At 39.9% G+C, this 23,512-nt stretch overlaps 1 protein-coding gene across 1 annotated transcript; it reads right to left on the bottom strand.

The window, feature by feature from the left end:
• Nucleotides 1-63: 63 nt before the first annotated feature.
• LOC308374764 (integrin alpha-L) lies at nt 64-23,189 on the bottom strand (the record flags this gene model as incomplete). Its single annotated transcript, XM_080850692.1, has 31 exons — nt 23,070-23,189; nt 17,918-18,038; nt 14,286-14,404; nt 14,075-14,136; nt 13,826-13,937; nt 13,436-13,566; nt 11,523-11,665; nt 11,019-11,190; nt 8,838-8,976; nt 8,636-8,709; nt 8,403-8,526; nt 8,110-8,252; nt 7,682-7,822; nt 6,982-7,179; nt 6,625-6,749; nt 5,702-5,856; nt 4,598-4,764; nt 4,159-4,275; nt 3,771-3,841; nt 3,508-3,652; nt 3,029-3,127; nt 2,783-2,862; nt 2,077-2,154; nt 1,840-1,924; nt 1,615-1,722; nt 1,453-1,500; nt 1,091-1,207; nt 891-992; nt 763-798; nt 432-542; nt 64-282 (listed from the first exon to the last, which is right to left on the bottom strand). Exons 1-31 carry the CDS (start codon nt 23,113-23,115, stop codon nt 64-66), a joined length of 3,588 nt encoding a protein of 1,195 aa, XP_080706818.1. The 5' UTR covers nt 23,116-23,189.
• Between the last annotated feature and the right edge of the window lie 323 nt (nt 23,190-23,512).

The following is a 23,512-nucleotide window of genomic DNA, read 5'->3' on the forward strand; positions in this document are numbered from 1 at the left end:
ACAGAAGCAGGCCGTACATTTTCAACTCAAATCCTCTAGATTTGGCCAGAACTCTATGTAACTTTACTCTTCACACTGAGCATCTGTTTTCTCTGAGTCAGGATTGGCAGTGGAGTCCTCCACTGGAGAGGAGCCATTTTCTTTGGAGTCTTCGCTCATAAGAGGCTTGGCCTCAGGCGGTGTTGCCACAGTATCCTGGGTTTCTGGATCCTCCTTCCTACTGGTGTTGTCCTGGTCCTCTTCACCTTCCTCCCCAAATTGGTTACGCTTGAAAAATCCACACTTTTAGGGAAACAGTGGAACGAGAAAAAGATGGAGAGAGAGGCAGGGAGAAAGAGAAGCAGAAAAAGAGAGAGTGGTCAACATTTGATGACCTTAATAAATACTAATATAGCATACACGCATTACGTATAAACGAAACCTCACTGTACCTTGATCAGAACTACAATAATAAAGATAAGCAGTAACAGTCCTCCAGCACCAGCTAAACCCATGATCAGAGGTTTGTTGATTGGAACAATGAACTCAGCCTTGCTCACACCCTAAGTAACAGGAAAAAAAGGGTCACACAGTTGTGAAAGGTTTTTAAACAGTGAACGTTACTGTCCATAAGAAAAAACTGTAAAATCCCATCAAACATGCACACCACCAATGAACAGCATATTGGTAGTGAGTGTGTGGATGGGTGCACCCTTGTCTTAAAGGCATGCCCTTCTTTATCCATTCAAACAAGTTACATTGAGAATAAAACTAGTGGATTACCTGAGTCCGATGGAAGCCTGAAACCTGTCCAGGAGCCTGCCGTGAAACAAGCACCATTGATAAATGACTGCAGACACACTAGCTGTATGTATACAACTCAGAACTATTTTAAATGGGAGCCTACTTACAGTTTGGTCGTTTCCAGTCTGTTTGTAACGTGTTTGATTATAGCCGATTTCCACAAAACTTTTGTAGTCCTTATTAAACCTCTTTTCAGTGAATGTATATTTCTGAAGAGAGTCAGAGAGTGTCAGTTGATGGGTCACACCCTTCATCTGAGTTTACATAATTTTGTGATTACAGCCATGAATCAGATATGGGGACTCACATTGGGATTGAGGTTGAAGGTTGCACTCACAGTCAGTGTGAACAGTACTGACTCAGACCTCTCTAATGTGGGAATGTGACACTCAACCATCTTGCAGCTTTCCATCTTAGAACAGTTCTGTGAAACAAATGAGCTCTTTGCTTTATTGTAAATATCAGTTACAGTTAAAGATTAATGACAGTTTAAGGGGGAAAGGCCATCAAAAGCTACAATTCTCCTGATATTGAAAATATATGCCAAGCTGTTGAAAGCATCTCTCATGTATAAGCTTTGGTTAAGTCAAAACAAATTGCCTCCTCAATAATAAAAAGTAGCAAAATCTTAAAGCCTTACAACGAAAAGTGGTTGAAAAGTCTTTTTACCTGAGTTATTGTCGCCTGAGGGAAACGGCACTCTATGGTGGAATTGCCCTTTAAAAATACAAGTAAAATGTTATTTATCTTGTGTGATCTTCCTAATAAGCTCATAGAACACAAATTGCAGATGGATCATTTTGTTGTGAAATGATTGAGATGTAAGACCACCTTAAATGGTGAAATATTGTAGCTTTGAATTTCAACGTGGTCTCCAGGTTTTGTTGGGAAGGTAAATTTTACTGTGACTGGTAGAGGAACCATGCCCATGTTAGCTACCTGTAATGTAACAAAATGAAAGATAGCATCTGATTGAAAGACACGATGTTCATTCAACAATGTTGTGCAGTTGTGATACTTATGTTGACATTGCCCTAATAATGGTAGACTGATTACCCGGTACATATGTGTGAGTGTTTTAGGCCCTCTGTCCTCCAGTGAGTAATCAACATATGTTGTCGAGGCACCAGTGGTGTCCAAGCTTAAGGGGTAAACACAAACATGTATGTCAGAATTACATAATGATAAACACAATTTCGAATACAATTTAGTTTGGTCTTTGACTATGAATGTTGTCGTAACTGTTATCTGGACAGGGTTTAATTTGTTTGGAAGAGACAACACAAGACTTACAATGACACAGCTAGGTCGACAGCAAAAAGAACAGGAAGGGTTTTTGATAGAGGAATATCCTTGGGATCCCCATTGTCACTGTAAAAGAAAGTGTTCACCATACATTTCAGTAAGTGCTGGGGTTGTCATTCAGCATTGTGGAGACTGAGTCACAGCAATAACATTAAAACACAGTAAAACATTTCTTTCTGTAGATCTATGTGCATGAAAACTTTGATCAAGACTTGAGACGCAGAGAAAGTAGTCTTTGCCTTTTTTGCTGCTGCTGAAAGACATTTGTCACTACAGGTCTCTGCTATATCTCAAAGACAGCTTTTAAGACCAAATGTCAAATGTATATTATCATTATTATTGATGTTATGTTGTTGTTCTTGTCACCGTTGTCATCATAATCATCATCATCATCATGAGCAAGCGGAATCGAGACAGTCGTGCACAGCGGATAGAGACAGTAGGTTCATCATGAGCAAGCAGATAGAGACAGTTAATAATAATAATTAATTTTATTTTAACGCACTTTGTTGAGCACAGCCTGATGGCAAAAGCTGAGGCTGTAGGAATGCATAGTTTGTTTGGGTATGCTTGCCATAGAAACTCTCACCGTGCTCCCGTCGTAAAGTATGGACTAGAAACTCTAACTGAAACCTGTTTTAAAAATATAGACGGGTGGAGGATGAATTAAATAAAAGTCAGCAACAAAGATTACCTGTGCGCAGTGATGGTCATTGTAATGAAATCATTCCAGTCTAGACTGGAGGTCATGTGAAATGACCCATTGAATACGGCCTGGAAAGGAAACAAGAACTCAGGGAAATAGAAACTGCTTAACCCCCCCCTCACATCTTCCAAAATGCCTACTGATGCGGAATTCATAACCTATCTAGGAATCCTAATTTCACTGAAATGACAGGACATGTGTAAGTGTGTGTGTGCGATGAATTGAAACACTTACCCAGCTCTGACTGCGAAAGACAGGAAGACTCACACTGCATACGGTAAGGTCGGTTTGATCTGGGTCTCCATCACAGCGAGTCAGAGTCCTCTTGTTTTGCTTTTAGAATTAAGAGATTCCAGTCAAATGAAATAAAGCCAATTTTATGTCAATTCAACCAGTTTTATTTCCCCCCTCATGCATACATATAAACTGTATATATAGATGGGTTCTTCTTGCTGGTGGATGAGCCAATATGGTGAAAAAAATCTAAAATATTAGACAAAAATGACTTTAAGTTTAGGAGCTTCACAAAGCTCCTTAGCAATGTTGTATACCTATCATCTTGCTTGTGGCTCTGATATCTGAGATGCCATTTTTTCATATTTGAAGGGGGAATCTGTGGTTGAGTTGACATGGACTGTCACATAAACATCCTGAGACAAAGTATGAGAGAAATATATTATGATTAACAGAGTTGCTGTTTTTGTTGCTTCTACCTTGATAACATCTAACTTGGAGTGAGACAGGCCTTTGGGATAGTGGAAATGGAGGCTGGTGTTAAAGGAATCATCGCCCACATTAGACAATGCCACTCTCACATATAAGTAGTCCTGATCAGTGAACACCAGCAGTTCTGGGGAGCTGTTGAAAAGACAATAGTTAATTTTACTCACAACAGCAAGTTCAAACTGTAGCACTAAGTTTTGTTAGATCTCTGGCTGGGAGGTGCTGCATAATGTTGCTTTAAAGAGTGACTCACGTGAAGTTGAAATCCAGTTTTAGCTTTGCCACACATGTGGCATTGTGTCCACAACTTCTCTCAAAGGGCACCTGCCAAATATTAGTTACATTTGACGTTTTGCTTTTGATAAAAATGTCAAATGCTTTAGTGCAGACGTGTATTTAAAAAAATAAAAAAAACTTAGACTGCTATAATATCTTGGTGGTAAATATGGTTACAGCGAAACATAACTAGCCCTGAAAATAAACTAAGGTAGTTTGACCTTAGACTTAAGGTGAACAAATTAAAAATGCCTCATGCATAAATGTAAATCAAGGTTTAATTAAAAAATAAAATAAATACAAAATAAAATGTTATTCTCATAAAAGCCAAGAATCATTAAAAACATTTAGAAATGAAGGCCTACCTCCACTATAGCCTCCCTCCTACTGTCAACATTTAAAATTCCATGAGGCTGCTGGCTCTCAGCTTGAGAGAAGATCACTTTGACTATGACAGGGGACCGCGTGTCCATTACACACCTCTGCAGCAGAGAGACTCAGTAAGTATCCAGTCAGAAAAGTCACAGTCACAAAACTTCACAGCAATGAAATCAGCATCATAGCATTTCAAACAAGTGTTTTCATGCAGAGGAGCCGCTAGATGTTCAGATTTAGAGCGTCTGAGTCCTGTAATGGTGACATTCACTCTTGACTTTCACGTCCTGGCAGTGGATTTACACTAAATACCAACAAGGTAGCATTTCTATTTCATGCAGTTGGGTTTACTCTGATATTGAGAAAAAAGCTGGCAGTCGAAAAATCATACTTTAGCTGTAGAGATGACACATTAAAGACGGGACCTACTGGCATATAGATGGTGTGATTTTGGCACATTTCGGTCTTGTTTAGATGAAGCCTTGGCTGAATACTTCTCAGAGTGATGTTTTTCGCTGCAAGAAAACCTCTGCTGTTTTTTCTCTGGGAGTCAAGCATCAGGTCATAGTCCAGTGTCAGGCCGGTGCTCAATTCATCTGGCATCAGACAGATACATAAACAAACACATGATCTCAATAACTCTTCATCTTCAGGGTTAGGGTAATACTCATCACTGAGGGGGTAATACTCATCACTGAGGGGGTAATACTCATCATCACTGAGGGGGTAATACTCATCATCACTGAGGGGGTAATACTCATCACTGAGGGGGTAATACTCATCTTCACTGAGGGGGTAATACTCATCATCACTGAGGGGGTAATACTCATCACTGAGGGGGTAATACTCATCATCACTGAGGGGGTAATACTCATCATCACTGAGGGGGTAATACTCATCACTGAGGGGGTAATACTCATCATCACTGAGGGGGTAATACTCATCTTCACTGAGGGGGTAATACTCATCATCACTGAGGGGGTAATACTCATCATCACTGAGGGGGTAATACTCATCACTGAGGGGGTAATACTCATCTTCACTGAGGGGGTAATACTCATCATCACTGAGGGGGTAATACTCATCATCACTGAGGGGGTAATACTCATCATCACTGAGGGGGTAATACTCATCATCACTGAGGGGGTAATACTCATCATCACTAAGGGGGTAATACTCATCTTCACTGAGGGGGTAATACTCATCTTCACTGAGGGGGTAATACTCATCATCACTGAGGGGGTAATACTCATTTTTTGACAGCAAGAGACTTCACGTCACACTGGTTTAAAAGACTTACAAACTACACTGGGCTACACTCATCGTTCTAGACAGACATGCAATCGCCCAGTGAGGCGAGTTCATATAAAATCCCATCTATGTGCCCAGCACTTGTCAAACTAAACAGACACCAATGCAGTGGCTTTGGATTGAGCTAAAACAAAGTTAATGAAGTAAGACATAAGGTTCCTATGTTCACACAAGATTTATCTTCATATGGTCTTAATCTAATATTGGCTGGTCAAAAACTACCTTTTGTGCTTTTTGTTTCCTCACTCATCTTGAAGCAGATGGTCAGGTTGACTGCAGGGAAAGCCTCCTTGTGCTCGGTACAGACAAACTGCTGGGTGCTGATCTCTGACGGGCTGAAGGAGAGGTGCGCTGACACATTGAAGACAGGCCTGGACCTGTGGAAGATGCCACATTAGCAGGGCCGTATCGTTATGTTAAATCCGGATTAGTGTCCCACCATACATGTCTAGTGTTAAATGCCAGCAAGTCTCTCAGCTCGATAAATACCGATATACTAACGGAAAAAAGGGCCGTAACTAAGGTTTGATTTGGGTTTGTGTGTGTGTGTGTGTGTGTGTGTGTGTGTGTGTGTATATAAGAAAATACAATAAAATAAATAATTCAAACTGTCCCCAGAGCAGGTCGCAGCCCGGGCTCACACCCTCTCCGCTTGACACCAGAGGCGACAGCGGGTATGTTTTTGATAAGAGTTGCCATAGAGCTAAGCTAACCCACCCTCCACTACGCTGATCAAGCCTGACAAAATCCTCCTTTCTGGAGTACCCCAACACCTATCAGCCATTCAAAAGAACTTCTGCTGCCGCAACTCTATTGATACCTCACACACAGTTCATTTTCACAACGGGGTAAAGCAGCAGAATTTATTTGTTTCCATATCTGGGGCCACGGCCAAAATGACCTCAGTTCTGTATCTCACAGGAGGCTGCCCACGGGATGGCACAGCTAGTGCCAATTATTAATTAACTAAAGACATAAACAAAACAAAAAATCATGTAAGAGTTCTTATGTATGTAACACTAGCCAGCCTTTTTCGGTATGTCTGATTTCTTATCATATTTAATTTATCAAGGACTTGATAATGGATCAATGAAATCAATTTGGATTTGGATGACGTTTTTGAAGCAGGGAGACCTTGATCTTACCTTAGCAGAACCAACTGTCCACGAGCGCCCACTGCAATTTCTGTCAGTCCATCCATATCAGACTTCCCCTCGATGGTCACCCCAAACTGCTGCAAACCCTCTGCCAGCATCTTCGCTCTGATTCGCTACACAGATGGAAAGGATATTATATAGGAAAACATAATTAAACAAAGGATAACATTAGCTGATCTTGGGAAAAGTCTAGAGAGTTATGTTTTAGTGCAAAATGTGATGCCAAAACAGTAATACACCTGAAAATAGCTTACAATACACACACTTCTGTTACCAGTGCAATCAATCTGTTTTCATTGTATTTGAATGAATTTACATGAATGTCAGGTATTTGTCGTTGATCACCTGGCTGTATTTTTGGCGTATTCCCATAATTTTGTCTCCCAGGTATATGTACACCGCTCCTCTGTGCTCATCCTCCAGTGGGGCTCCCACTGCCAGGTCCTGGAGCCCATCGCCGTTCAGGTCCCGGAGTGAAGCAATGGAGGACGCAAACCTGCCCTCAGAAGAGTCAGAAACGTTCTGCATCTTCACCAGCTTATTCTGTGAGGGAAGAATGCAGAAGAGTATAGTGTCTTGGCTGGAAGGAGACCAGGAAACCACTAATTTGTAAGGTAGAGCCAGCAGGTCTCTTTTTGGAAGTTACTAGAAGGATAATTGTGTGCCTCAAAAGAGAAACACTAACAACTCTGAGAGAACATAATATGACATGACATTGTTCTCATTAGTTACAGCTATTAAAAGGTTGTATCGTAGACAGATTTGCTACATATTTGTCCTGACTGGACCCACAGGGAAGGATTTAAAAAAAAAATTGGGGGCTAGAACAGACATATTTAAGAAACGTAAAACCCCATTCCAGGAGAATTGGAATGTTTTGCTACTGAGAGTCCACTTAAGTTGCGGAGTGTAGCTCACTTTTACACCACTGTCGTAAATCCAAATTGTGCTTCAAGACCCCCTGCTATATACCTTTATAATATGTGCTATAAGTTACATACAAGGTACATTTTGTACTTTTACAGAAAGAATAGCTCATAGTTACCTCTCTTGTAAGGGCATACACAAACATCTGGCCCTCTCTCTGAGGGTGATAATGTAGGGGAGCCCCGACCATGAGGAAGTCAGTGGTGCCATCAGAATCAATGTCAACAGCACACAGCTCTGCCCCAAAATAAGATCCAATCTAAAAAGACAAGGATTATCCCACAGTGGTTACCCATAAACTCATACGTGTAAGTGTTGTAATCAGATCTTACAAACAAACCATCCAAAACAAACAAAAAAACATAAGCCTGCACCCCTACATATGACACTGGCTTATCACAAAACAGCCCAGGTTAGCCAGTTCTCCTTTGGCATGAAATAAAACCATGTCACAAAGGTGATAATTGCCCATAGTTATACTATGTCAAATGATAATCATATTTAACAGGAATTGCCCAGTCATACTATAGCCGACTCTCCACTAACCTGTTCATTGTCAAGTCTTTGTATGACGGTCCAGTTACTGGTAGTTCTGCTGAAAACAATGACCTGTCCTTTGTGCTTGTATCTTGGAGCACCCGTAAAGTACAAAGGAAAGCCATTCTTCTTTCCAACAGCAACAGAGTAGCCTTATTCAAACCAAACAGTCCATTAAATGAAAGAAAAAATACTTATTACATAATTGCAAAGTATGTAGTCGGCAGATATAGTTGAATAGAATATAGTGCAACACCAAAACATCAGATTGGTAGATATATTCTGTAATCACATGAACTTACCCATGTAAGAGTCATCATGCATTTCTGGGTCTTGAATTTCCTTCTCAGGTGAGCCCTCTCCCTCAAACTGATAAAGGGATCCTTTTGAGTTGTGGGATCCGACTGATCCCAGAATCAGTGTATCCTATTGTGAAAAAAAAGAGGAAAACTAATTTACTGGGGGAAAAAAACTTTACTGTTACTATTTTGCAATGTATACATTTTTTTGTTTTGTTTCTGATCATGAATCTGACCTCAAAAAACACAGCACTCATTCCACTCTGTGAAAGTTCTTTTTCCCAGGTCTGACCCATGGTGTGTTTAGAGCCTTAAACAAATCACATCACCACAAATTAACTAAACACATGGATGCCACACTGAAGACAAAACAATCTTCACAATCTTTGTAAAAAGCAGCTGTTGGTCTGACAGATTTGTGGGACTGCATGTGCTTACCCTCTATGTTGAAAATCTTTGTTTGCAAGTTTTCCAGAAGATCACCTAGCCCAGCATAATCATTAATGTAGAAGCTATTGTTCAATTTGGGCTCTGATGCCAACAGACGGAGTTTGTCCATTTTGACTTCTTTTCCAACCTTTAAAAGAAGAAAACTGGATTCAATTAAAATGTCAGTGCCCATGGGCTTTCCAGCCATGAAAGCATAGAGACAATTTTCAAAGAGATGCTGGGCATGAGTGTTGGTGGAAGTTGGAAGAACTAAAAGCCATCTTTCAGAACTCCTTACAGTTAGAGAGTAAACCATTATGATTTTCAAATGTTTAAAATAACATACTGTTATACAGTGCCACTTTAAAGTATGTGAACCCTTTGACCACTTAGGAGTTTTCTGTTGTTTTACCATGATTTTTCATTTTTTTCATCACCAATTTTCCATAGAAGGAATGTCAGGTTTATATTTATCATTTGCATGTACTTTTTTTAGAGGGAATTGTTTGAGTAGCCAAAAGACTACATGAAACATGGAATTAGTCCATTTCAAAAGTAAGTGAACCCCCAGCTGAATTGGTAAAGTCAAGCAGGTAACAGATTCAGTGAAACTTATTTGGGTGCTTAATTAGTCAATTAAGCAAACCGATCATCTGAGACATCCTTAGGGAAAGGTTTGGGCAACACAGATTAAAAGAGGGAGGAAACCAACCAAACTACTGTAGTGCCAAGGTGTACCCACACAGATCAACAATGCCGAAAGGAAACGAGATATCCGAGAACATCAGGATGAAGGTTCTGACAGCCCATCAGTCTTGGGAAAGCTATAAGACCATATCCAAAAGATTCCAGCTCCATCCATCCATCCAAGACAAATCATTTAGAAATGGAGGGCATTCAACATGACCGCATCTCTGCCTAGAAGTGGACGCCCATCAAGACCATCACCAAGAAGCACCAGAAGAAGAATAAATCAGGTAAAAGTCAACCCACACATCACCTCTATAGAGTTTCAGACCTCTCTGGCAGCATCTGGGGTAAATGTACATGGGTCTACAATCAGACGAAAATTGAATAGACATGACATTCATGATCGAGTTGCTAGAAGGAAGCCTCTGCTCTCAAGAAAGAACAAAACTGCCCGTTTCAACTTTGCCCGAGAGCACTTGGATAAACCAAAGGACTTCTGGAAGTCCCTTCTTTAAACAGATGAGTCCGAGATAGAATTATTTTGTCACGATCAAAACCAACAATTTTCGTCTGATTGTAGACCCATGTACATTTACCCCAGATGCTGCCAGAGAGGTCCGAAACTCTTTAGAGGTGATGTGTGGGTTGACTTTTACCTGATTTATTCTTCTTCTGGTGCTTCTTGGTGATGGTCTTGATGGGCGTCCACTTCTAGGCAGAGATGCGGTCATGTTGAATGCCCTCCATTTCAAAATTATTTGTCTTGGATGGATGGATGGAGCTGGAATCTTTTGGAGATGGTCTTATAGCTTTCCCAAGACTGATGGGCTGTCAGTACCTTCTTCCTGATGTTCTCGGATATCTCGTTTCCTCTCGGCATTGTTGATCTGTGTGGGTACACCTTGGCACTACAGTAGTTTGGTTGGTTTCCTCTCTCTTTTAATCTGTGTTGCCCAAACCTTTCCCTAAGGATGTCTCAGATGATCGGTTTGCTCAATTGACTAATTATTCACCCAAATAAGTTTCACTGAATCTGTTACCTGCTTGACTTTATCAATTCAGCTGGGGGTTCACTTACTTTTGAAATGGACTAATTCCATGTTTCATGTAGTTTTTCAGCTTCTCAAACAATTTCCTCTAAACAAGTACATGCAAATGATAAACATAAACCTGACATTTCATCTATGGAAAATTGGTGATAAAAAAATGAAAAATCATGGTAAAACAACAGAAAACGCTTAAGTGCTCAAGGGGTTCACATACTTTCAAGTGGCACTGTACATAATTTGGATGTTAATTAGCAATTGAGTCTCATGAAGGATGATATCATTTTACCTTTAAATAAAATAGTAACAGAAACTAAACATAATTAATGTGATTGCAAAAAATGGAAAATTACTTTTAGTTAAAAATCCACAGATCCACCAGTTTATTATTCTCCTTCAAGCAACCTCACAGTGTGACCCAAACAGATAGCCAGAACTAATATTCAATACATACCGCAATGACAAAGCGCATGATGTGTTGGTCTTCATAGATTTCTAAAATATTCTTTGAGGTGTCATTAACTCTGAATCTAGCAGTATCTGATGGATTGCCATCAGTAATGATGACCACCACCTTTGTTGCATCTGGGTGTCGACCACTCTCTGATTTGTTAAAAAGATTCGTCCTGGATTGAACAAAATATTAAAATAAACAATATGTATAAACAGATCTAATCATATAATGTTATTAATTATATGGCAAAATGTTGATATTTGAGTTCAACAGCCAATCAAATATACACCCCCTTGTATGTGGATTGGCTGGAATAGTGTATGGCTTGTTCACTTTGTTTGTTCCCCATTTACAGAACCAGGACTGTTTACACGTTTTTTGGAGCACACACAAAACAGACTGCTAGAGGATTGCAAGGAGTAATTTCTTAATTTAAAAAAGTATACTGTATTATAATTGTGGACTACACCTTTAAAGGTCTAAAAAGGTCTTTATCATACTCACAGAGCGTAGCGCATGGCTCCATGTGTGTTTGTCAGAGATTTCATATGTTCTTCAACATCCAGTTTTTTAAAGGCTTTGTTGTCCTGGTAGTCTTTAAATGTGAAAACTGTTCGGGATATTTTGGCAAACTGAACTGCTGCAAACTAAAAGAGCAAACAAACAAACAATAAAACAAAATAGATTTGCATTTCCTGAAGGAAATATCAGCGCATAACAAGCAAGAAATGGTCAAATACATTTGAAACAATTGAATACATGGAGAGGAAGGCAAAAAGAATGGGGAGAGAGGTGTGAAAAGACTGAAAGAGGAGTAATTTCAGTTTCTTAAAGAGAGTGAGACAGTATAGTGTATGTGATAAAGACAAACAGGGGAGGTAGGGAGGGAGAAGGAGAGAGAGAGAAAGCATGGATTGAAACATTAAATTATCCTTTACACACAAAGATGTACAGCACAATAAAAGGAATGCAATTTATTTGTGTCCGACAAACTTTGTCACTATGGACTAAACAACACCATTCCCTAACCCAAATACTTGCACCCTTACACCCCTTTCATACCACGGTTCTACCGGGGTCCACCAAAGTTGAACAGTTGAAAGTGAAAGGTTTTGCAACACATCTTATTTAGTGGTTATATGAACATCACCATAGGAACCTAATAGTTGGTTTAAATTCAAGCGTTACTAGGACATCTAACAGCACTAACAATCAGTCAAAGTCTATTAGGCATATTGCTGTACTGCATAGGCTGATTCCAGCTGAACAGTGATGCTATTCTAGATGTCCCTACATAGATCTTTCTAGTGTCAATGACCACAATGCTTTCTCTACAGAGCCACAAGAAGCTGAAAGATTGCTGGAGAGTGCTCCCATGTCTGACATACACACAAGCGCACAAAGACTGCATTAAACATGGAAAATTATTGTCAAATATAGCCTTTAAGAGTGATGATGATAGAGTGGGTCGGTATAGTGTCTTTGATAAAGATAAAAGTAGGGAGAATGAAATCGAAGAAGAAAGAAAAATAGATAGATAGATAGAGTGTGATGGAAAGAGACAGTGAGAAAGACAAAATATAAGCGAGATGAAATAGAGAAAGAGAAAGACAAAGACAAAGAAGATTGAGATTGAGACATTAGATGTAAACAAGAGAACAAGAGGAAGAAAGAAAGAAAGAAAGAAAGAAAGAAAGAAAGAAAGAAAGAAAGAAAGAAAGAAAGAAAGAAGAGACTGTGATTAATGGTAGTGATTATTATTTATTTTTTTTAAGATTGGGAAGTTACATATTAAAGCAGCAATAAGGAGGTCTGTTCCAAAACTAGCAAGCTAACTACCTCAAAGGCATGCTTGAACCTTGCAAACACCAACAACAGCCCTTTTGGCACTGATGCTTGCCAACATACTAATCTGTGTCTTTTAGCAGTATAGCTGGCAATGTCATGCTGTGAAAGCTTTTCTTCCATTTCTGCAGGGTGTTTCAGCCTGTAACACAGAACTACATGGGGTACATCCTGGATGGCTAGTGAGAAAGACACAGGTCTGTGCTTCCCATGACCATATGCTTTTGATGATACCAAAACTAGTTGCCTGTAAAACCATACCTCAAATAGTGTCAAATTGTTGCATAGAGTTGCTTTAATAAACAAACACATTTTATAAGGACTGAAATATCTTTAGAAGTATACAGTGTATAAAAATGAAAATCGGTTAAAATAAGAAGAAGAAAAAAAAGAGCAGCCAAGGAAGAACAATACAGTACATAGTTTTTGATGCATTGGAATAAACAGTACAAATATTTTTTTCAATATTTTGTAAGTTAGAAACAACTGAAGCACCAGCTTGCATCCCAGGTAATTCTTTTTTACACACAAACAAAAAAAAATCATAAAATAGGCTTAAAATGAGAGCTTACTTGTATCGAGGTGTTACTCATGCCATTCACGATTTTTTTTATGAATTCTCGATTTTTTACAAAGTCTTCAGGCGTCATGCTCAGGGATCCATCAAAGAGGAATACTAGATCTACATTCTGCTTTGTGCACTCTGAAAATGCATTGGTTGAAAAAGGAACAGAGGTCAGCACATCAAGTAGGCTACACAATGATAAAGGGCAGGCCTTGAGACAGTTTTATTGTTTTGATGCTGTATAAATAGAATTGAATTCAATAACAATAATGGGGTCACCACAATGACTGGGGAGTAAAATATTCATTGTGTGGAATTGCAAAATCTAGTGGATTTCAAGTTATCTTCTAGACACATAAACAGGAAATTGCAGCATTTGCATTGCATTGCTGCAAACCTTTAAAAGCTGAGGTGATGTTGGAGACCAGACTGCTACGGTTCCACTGGTAACAAATGCTGTTCAGGTACGGGGTCCCATCACACTCATGACTCCAAGCAGGACTACAGGCCTAAATGGATATTACAGTAAAGTAATCAAAACACACTTTTACCAGCACACACACTCACGGGACACACACACACACACACCCATCCGCACACAAGGAATTGACTGTATATCTCAATAGTGAAACAGTGGTGAACGTACAGTAAACTGGAGAGTTGGTGTTGCTCTCACAGCCACAGACATTCCAACTGCCTTGATAGAACCTGTGTTGAGAAAAATAGTGTAGTTCTTGTGACACATGCATGATATGGTTGCACAGACACCCTAATTGGGAGGAGGCCGACATACAGATAAACAGGCAGTCAGACAGAGAAAACTACACAGGCTGACAAAGACAGATCAATGGACAGACCTTCAGAATTGAACTCTGCTGCATTTGGCAGCGGAACAGATTTGCAGTCTGGACTTGTGTCGTCACATATGAAGACCCCTCCAGTTCCATTCCTTTGAAGTGGCGCACTGACAACAAACCTGTGAACGGAACAATATTTTGTAAAACTTGTAACTTCTATTTTTTTGGTTTTCAACATGTCCAGGAGTGCCAGGTCCTTCAGACATCACTTGCTAAAATAGTCGATTTCCATTGATGGCCGTGATAAAGTATCTACTGTCTGTGTTGTGAACTCTCCGACCGATTGGTCAATGTTTGTTCCACAAGGGCTCTCTGCAATGTTTGCTGCGCCTGCAAGACGGTGGTCAACACCTCCTTTAACACCGGATCCATAGTCCACATCTTCACCAAGCTGGGTCACTCTGCCCGCATTTTCCACCATATGTGAACTCTCAACGTTCAAAAGCCTTGACGAGGGTATTTTCAGCAAGGCAGGTCCTTTTATTAATTCTTAAATTCGCAAACAAAGGTAGTCAAAAATAACACAAGAGCGATAAACCCCCAGACTTGCACACAGAGTTACTGGTTCCTTCCCTTGTCAGTCCTGCTTCGCACTGACTCTTCAATCCTCTGTCTTGTCTAGATGCTGCTCAGTGCCGAACTTATCAAACGATTTTGCAGGTGAGCTTCCAATTAGTGGATGACCCGACCTCATAGTCCCCAGCGCCCTGCCCAAGGGTCCTAGAGCCTGCCCGGTACAGCCCTGGTGCGGTAAAGGCCATCCACAAACTTTCTCAAGGGAATTTGCCAATATTTAGACCTAGTGGGACCCCAAGAGCAGCTTGGGGTACCACAGTGTATCTGGGAGCAATGACATGGATTACAAATTAAACTACCAATCAATGCTGTACTTGGAGTACTCCTAATTCCTTACTTTTATTTAGAAGTTGCAGCTTCTTAAAGGTGCTTTATTAAAGCTCAATAAATCATCAAAAAATGTAACTAAAACAAAGTAAGTGAAAGAAATGTGCTTATGTAATTAAGTGAGTGTATAAGTGTGGTCGATCTAAGAAGAGTGATCAGTCAACACACAGCACAGAGACATTCAGTAGAGAAGAAGGAGACTGGATAGGCCCCATGTCACTCTCTGCATCTAACATATATGAAGTGAATCTACGTAATTTGAGATATTCTGCGCCCTCCGGCGAGGACTCTGGGAGGACATCCAAATGGAGCTAACTTGGACTCCGGGAGGACATCCAAATTGAGCTAGCTTAGACTCCAGGAGGACATCCAAATAGAGCTAGCTGGCCAAAATGAAGACCTGAATTTGGATTCCCTCATTGCCCATGCAGATTGGTAATACCCACTTGTCCCCCACTGAAGCGTTCAGTTTGACTTTACCTGGATACCGAATTTCTTTTAGTTTGCTCTTTTGCTTCCGTGCTGAATTCTATGTTGTATTTAGCGAGATTGTGGATTGTTGCACTGCTCTGCATCAGTCATGAAATCTGTGATCGGCCTTGGTGAACATTAACACCTTGTTGTTCTGCACTTGCGGCTAGTCCTCTGACTCGAATCCTGACACAGGTATTTAAGGTAAATATATTAAGTATGAAATATGATACAGCAAGTATTAGCAGCAATTTTTCTAATTTTACATTGCAATTCATGATACTGACATTAAGATCATGACAATTTGACGACTGGGGAATAATGTGATAAGCCAAAACATGTGTTTATTTATTGCCTACAAGAAAGTTTCTCTTTAGGAAATAAAAGAAGAAAAAAAAACATTAAAAAACATTGTCTTTGTATTTCAATTCATAATGCTAACAGAAGATTCTATTTGACCCATGGGCGTTCTGTAATAAGCAAAAACATTATGTATATACCGTAAATCCTCAAATAAAGACCGGGATTCAATTAGAGTCCGGGCTTCAGATAGTAGCCGGGTGCGTGGTCGATACCGACAAATAATGACCGGGCCCGAATACAGGCCGGGGGTAAAATAAAGTAGCCTATTTTACTGTAGCCTACCGGCATCAGTCCATCGGCACAAAGAAGAAATCCCAATTTAATTGAATGCATTTCATGATTACATCATTGGATCATAAAGCAGTTGACTATGGCTCTAAGACGAAACTTTGATATTAAATTTAAAGAGAAGGTGTATGCTGAAGAACATTCGGCTGTGCAGCCTAAGTAAATACAAGCCCCTGCCACTTTTTGAGGATGTACGGTATATACTGTATAAAAATCTTTTTTTTTTGTTCCAAATCCAGTTTGTGTTTGTTTCTAAAATAAAAGAAATTGATCACTAAATTGTCATAAAGACCTAATTTATCAAATAAAAAGAAACATAAAAAGATATAAAAAGAAACATCATTGCCCTTCATGTAAATTACTACATTTTGTAGGTCCAATAAAAACTAAAAAAAAAATAATTGAATGTGTCCATCTTTACAGGGTTTAATTGCACATATTTATATAAATATCTATTATTCTATTTAATTCTATTCTATAATATTTTTATAAATTAATTTACAAATATATACATTTCCTAGTTTCACTTCATTCTTATTAAAATAAAATGTAGATATGATAATAAACTAAAACTCTTAGGAATGAAATAAAAACAACGACACAATGAACATTCTTGGAGGTTATGCAATGATATGATTAAAATCCACAAGCTTAAGTTCCTGATTCTGGCACTGATAAGTAAAAAATATGTCATACAGGTTAACATTAAATGATTAAGCAGTATATATTACTCTAGCAGCAGGGATGTCCCGTGTGTGTACTGAATTGCATTTTCTGCCATGTCGAGCTAGTGAGCAATGATTTTCATAATTTTAACCAATAAGTCTAGTATAGCTGTCTCACTAAATTGGCAAGCTAGCCAAAAAGTAGCTTATTTTGTGAAAAAAGAAAACCCCTTCTAATGCAAGACTAGTCAAGAAGCAAAACTATGCATATCTCATTACAGTACTGAAGTAGAATAAGTAAGCCTACTAAGTAAAATACTTAGTTACATCCTACCTCAGCAATGTCCACCCCCTGATATTGCTTATTCACCTCATAAGGATTACTAAAATATTGTGTCTGTTAGGATTTGCTCTTAGAATTGTAGCTGCATGTGAATGCGGGAAATGCAATGTATTGGTGATTGTGGGGTTGATAATGGGGTGAGGAGTGTTGCGTTGGGTATAATTTGTCACAGAAAAAGGCCACATGGTTAAACTGTCAAATCCTAAATGTCAAGAGATTCTTGGCACCTACAGATATCACAGATATCACTCAAACTTCCCACAGTCAAACTTTACCAAAGGAACAGGTTCAGTTTGTGGGGCTAGGAAGCACTGATAAAAAAACATAATGTAGTGTGACTATGAATATCTTTGGAGGTTTAAACAATGGCCTTTCAATGTTCCTTGTATGAATGTGCTTTTCTAAATACAATATTGAAAAGAATATAAGTAAGAAAAAAATATGTAAAACAACAACTACCCTCATTTTTATAATTATGTGTTACTGATTTTGTGACCTTTACCCAGACAACCCACCCATTCTCTGACCTCTAATTATTAGATCATGAATGTTCATAATGGATGGTACTTGAAAAGTGTTAACATATTGGAGTCACTTACCCTTTCTCTGTCCCAGACTGAAAGTGCAATGCCTTGTATCCAAAGAAGTCTTCAGGGGGTCCTGATCCATTGTAAATCTTTGGTCCTGCAACGTCTATGTTAAAGGCCATAGAAAAGGACACTGTTGGGAAAAGAGAACACAGTGTTGATCAGTAATTGCAACAATGTAACAAGTTAATTGAGGAGCCTGAGTATAGAAGTACCCCAATGTACATTCTGATAACCAGCCAACCACTCAGTGAAAAATATAAACACAACACTTCAAGATCTCATTCATCAAGATCTCATTCATCATCTCGTGTTTAAGGACCTCTCCTGGGCAACCAACTCTGCATCACTGGCGAAGAAAGCCCAGCGGCGCCTCTACTTCCTCCGCAAGCTCAAGAAAGCAAAAGCTCCCACTACCATCCTCAACACCTTCTACAGGGGCACCATTGAAAGCATCCTGTCAAGCTGCATCACTGTGTGGGGCAGTAGCTGCACTGAACACAGCCGAAAAGCACTGCAACGCATGGTGAACACAGCTGCTAGGATCATTGGTGCCCCACTCCCTTCCTTGCAAAACATATACACCACCCGCCTCACCCGGAAAGCCACCTCGATTGCGAGGGACACCAACCACCCCGCACACAGCCTTTTCAGCCTCCTACCCTCTGGAAGAAGGTATAGGACCCTCCGTTGCCGCACCACCAGACTCAGCAATAGCTTCATCCACCAAGCTGTCAGGAAGCTAAATTCTCTCCACTCACTCCCCCCAGCCATATCCGACAGTCTGACAACAGGCTGAAATCCCCCCCTCCAAAAATCACTCAGGACTCTGAAACAAACTGTCTCTGCACTTTATCACTTTTTATCACTTATCACTTTTTATCACTTATCACTTTTACCTCTTTTAACTTGCACTGCTAAAACGTTTATCTGTATGTTCTATTCAGTGATATGTTATGTTAAGTTATGTAATGTCTTGTCTGTATACTGTATACTGCTCTAAGTAATGTTTATCTGTTGTTTATCTGTTGTGCCTGTGCACTTATATGTTTCACTGTGGGGAGAGTGGGAAACGTTCTTTCGACTGCTTTGTATGTTCACATGTGAAGTAGTTGACAATAAAGCTACTTTGACTTTGACTTTGACTTTTGAAGATCCACCTATGTGTAACAGGTTAGATAATTGCACAAGATACATGTGTTTCGGTTTGTTTTGTTATTGCTTTTATTTTGGTATCACATGCACATGTCTCTGGTAGCCCCCCCTGTCTCCCCCTGTTTTGTTGCTCTCTCCCCCCTTCCTCTTGCCTGTTTTGCATATGCTGGAATGAGCTTTGATAGGAGAAGTTATAAAAGCTAGAGACTCATCTGTTTATTGTTGGTGTGTCTGAACAGGAATAAAGATCATCCATGCAACAGTTGTCCCAGTACTTAAATAACACAACACAGAGATTCACACCGGTTACATATGGGAGGGACATCCGTTCCTGACCTCTGCAAAAGCATCGAATTGCACCAAGTCTAGCTTTACAAACAGAAGCAGTCCAGTCCATGTAAATATAACATGTTTCTCTGCTGCTATTTCTGATGATATTCACTTCTCGCAATCTCAGCTTCACTCTGTACAGCTCGACTGCAACTCCCTTGTTTTTTCATTGAACTTTTCATAGGACGCCATATCCACCGGAGCAGCCTCCGCAGGGTATGCTTACCGAGGATTTGATTTACAGTTAGTCCGCAGCTGTTCTACAGAACTGTTCATCCTATGGAACTGTTCATCCTTCAGAACGCTCTCCATGATCCATGTTGTCCTTGTAATTTATTATGAATACACAGTTTTTCCCTTCAGGCTTGGGTAGTTCACCCGTGGGGGTTCTGCCTGTGTGTGGAAGCATGATTTGCCCCACTACGATTAACAGGACACAAGAGCCGGTTTAATATCTGCCCATACCCAGTACAGTGACCTGTACTAAGGAATATTTATTAATCACATAATGAATTGCTATTTATTATAATTAAGCTGTGGTAGTTAGTGTGCACAGCATCTTAAGTTTTTTTAGCTGTCTTGTGCTGCCAAGTCTGTCTCGTTGATTTTGTGACAGTGACAATGTACTTTGAACTTTGACCTAGAGGATGAGGCCCTTGCCTTCGGGATGATAGCTACCTCATGCAAGCAATTTTACAAGAGATTCAAATCACTCCTGCAACAGTTGCACATGCAAGGACGCTGAATTCATAGAAACTGCTGAGGGGAAGCCAATGTGAAAAAAGGGATGTTACGCTTGTGGTTGATGTAGCAATCTGACTTTATTCCAGGAAAGAGTAGTAGCGAAGCACGTAGAACATATTCCGATTCAGCTGTGCAGATCTGAACCACAAGCATCGCCAATTCTACTTTCTGTTTAAGACACTTCCTAGGCTTTGGATGTGAATGAGCTAAGCTTCTAATGCAAACAGGTCTGGCAACCTTCTGTTGTTGTGTATGATAATCAGGCTACTCTGACCTGCTGCCTGAGATGGTTCTCAATGGCCTAACTCCATTCCCATACTATAATTGGTTGCAGTCACACACACTTCAGCTTGAGATTATGCTGTTATGCCAACTTTTGGTGGTCAAAGCATTCGTTTTATCACACATGTCATGTTTTCACACAGGCTATACTGTCGTCTCTCACACCAAGGTGTTTGCTTTGCAAAGAATGTGCTGCAGTTACAAAAGAATAAACATAAAGAGGCACTATTTCTCACTCCAGTCCAGTGTGTTTTTTGGCCTCAGCTTTCCTTTTCTTGAATGTAGGTAGGGACATTGTGCAATGAAGTTACCTACTTAAATATTTAAAATGTAGTTCTTTACTATTTTTGTGCTAGCTGCAAGGCTACTACAGTCTGGCATGCAAATGGTGCTTTCATTATTAATAATGCATGTTTGTGATTTGGTGCATTCGCAGTGAGCAAATCTACACAAAGAATAAAGTCTTTTTTTAGCCTTTTTTGAGTGGTTGGGGGAAAATGAACAGTGTACTTTGATTGTCTGTTTGACCTTCCTTTGACCGTTATGGATCTCTCCCCATGATTTCGATAGGAGCCTTATCTTGTTTGCACCGAAAAAGCAATGAAGCGAGTGAATCGATCCCTATAAGCACATCTTGGCAACACCTCTGGGGAGGTTTTTTTTTTTCAAACAAGATAAGGCTCCTTTTTTTGTTTTGTTTTATAACTTGTAGATAGAAATAATTTGAGGGATGGTCTTACTTGATTTGAGAGCCGCGTTTGTCCCCAGGGCTGCCAGCTGAATAAGCCTGCATTTAGGTGTACTTGGCAGCCATTTCTGCATGTCATTTTGGCTACACTGTGGGCTTCACTGTGACACTATGGCAGGGGGACGACGGGGAGATTTCCCGGTTGGCCGGCCGGCCAATGAGCTCACGAGAAGCAGCCTGCAGACTGCCCTGCGCAGCCGTGTGAAGTTCATGAGCGGCTCATTGAGTTAAAACTAATGTCAATCAAGTCATGTTTCCGTGAAAATCTCTAAGTTCTCCAACATCTAAACTCAAACATAGTCCAACCAATATATATAACACTTGTTGTCTCTCTTCATCTCACTCATGGTGTGTTTCGAACTCATTCTCATTAATCCAGCCTACTGATTTTTGTTTAGCCTCCTGTCTTGATCTAATTCTTTTTATTCAGACGTTACATAACTTTCATGACCACAAATATAAATTGGCCAGCGATTTAATTCGTTTTTTTTGTTCATAAATGAATGTAGAATGGTTGGAGCAAAGCCTCATGGGAAATGGGACCTGCGTATCTAGTGGTCATATTTCCGTTATGTCCCTTCATTTTGTTTGTGTAGTTGATATATGGGAGGTAGAGGTGATGGGTTGGACCAGTTGTGGGCTCGTTGTGGGCCGTTGGTGGGCCGGTGCAGTCAGAATTGTCCCGGTGGACTTTTGTGTCCCACTACGCCCCTGCACTATGGGCCATCACCCCCTAGTGCCTAACCTATTATTTTCTTCCCATATTTCATGAGCGGTGAGTTCTCCATTCTCTCAAAAGTATTTTTTTCTCTGTGTCCAATTTCATATCTATAGCCTTAGCTGTGTGGTAGACATTGTTGACTGACTGATTTGCAACTTAATTAAACAGTTTTAAATTGTACCATGTCACATTTATGTTTTTACACATGAGACAAAAGATAGAGCACAGATCACCCAGTAATGTTAGTGACAATGATTGAACCAGATGTAGATAATGCAAATACGTTCACAGGAAAGACAACACTCAGTCAAACAGAACCTGAGACTGAGGGGATGATGTGAATACGTGCAGACTGACATTAGTCACACGTCTAAGCACTGAAAAACAGCACTCATCAGCGGAACAGCAACATCAGAAACTTTTCAGGCAGAGCAAGCACTTTTAGAAAGCCATGCGTTATATTGCTCATTATAACACAGTGGTATCTTTCACAATCAAGGGAAACTCAGAACAATTCATATTTCTTCCGTAGAGGGAAGCACTACCTCCGGCATCTGCCACTTTACGAAATTTCTCACACTGAACACAATGACTGCAAAACAAATGAAACCAGCTATTTGGTACATTGCTGTTAAATGATTGATTTGTTGATAGATTGGTCATTAACAATGAATGGGATATATTTGATCTAAAAACAAGAACTTGAATATTCTTTAGAGCAGCCACTGAATTGAAAGAGCGAAGGAGAACTGCTGAAACCTCACATGAGGGGAAAGGCTTTATGTTCGAGTTGAATAATAACAAAGATGGGGATCGAGAAGAACTACCAGCATGAATCAAGATGCAAGAAAACAGGAAGAGCTCATGGCAATAAAGTAACTGGTGTATATCAATGACACCAGGAACAGTGCTGTAAGAAGCATGACATTGGAAATATCATTCAAATATATAGACATACTTTACTGATACTTTATATGATACTGTATTGATATATTGTCAGCTCTTAAGGAAAGCATAAACACACTTGCACAGATGTTTAACATCAGGCCTAGAAAACCTCTTATACTTGGCTGAAATGAACATATCATAGGGGGAAATAAACTCCCTCACCCCTCCCTGCATGGCCAGGACTGAGAGCTGGACAAGAGTACTGAAGAAACACCATTGGAAAACCATCCACCAACCTGCTGCCCAGAGAACCACAAAATGGAGAGATCTCAACACAGCCATCCTCCTGAGAGACCTCACCACTGGATTCACAGAGAACGGGCGAACGCTCCCCACCAAGTTCCAATGTGCTTCCTCAAGAGTCTTGTGTCAGGCTTCAGATACTGTTGACATGGGCGTTACTCAGTTCCTTGATCTATTCGCCTTTTCGCGTCATTTCCTCTTCTTCCCTTTCTTCACCTTCTAGCTCTTCTGAAAAACAACCTGAACAAGTGTTTAACCGTTGCACCGCCACATATGGTATGGGGTTTCCTTAACAAATGATCAAAAAGTCTCTGTTCTGTGTCCTTGCCATAAAAAAAGTAATGTTACCTTTTCACTTAGTTTAGCTCTTTCCAAATCCTCACAATTCTCTCTAGATAAGAGATAAGGCAAATATGATGGGAAAAGCACCTCTTAA

Source organism: Sprattus sprattus (assembly GCF_963457725.1).
Source record: "Sprattus sprattus genome assembly, chromosome: 1".
NCBI lineage: Eukaryota > Metazoa > Chordata > Actinopteri > Clupeiformes > Clupeidae > Sprattus > Sprattus sprattus.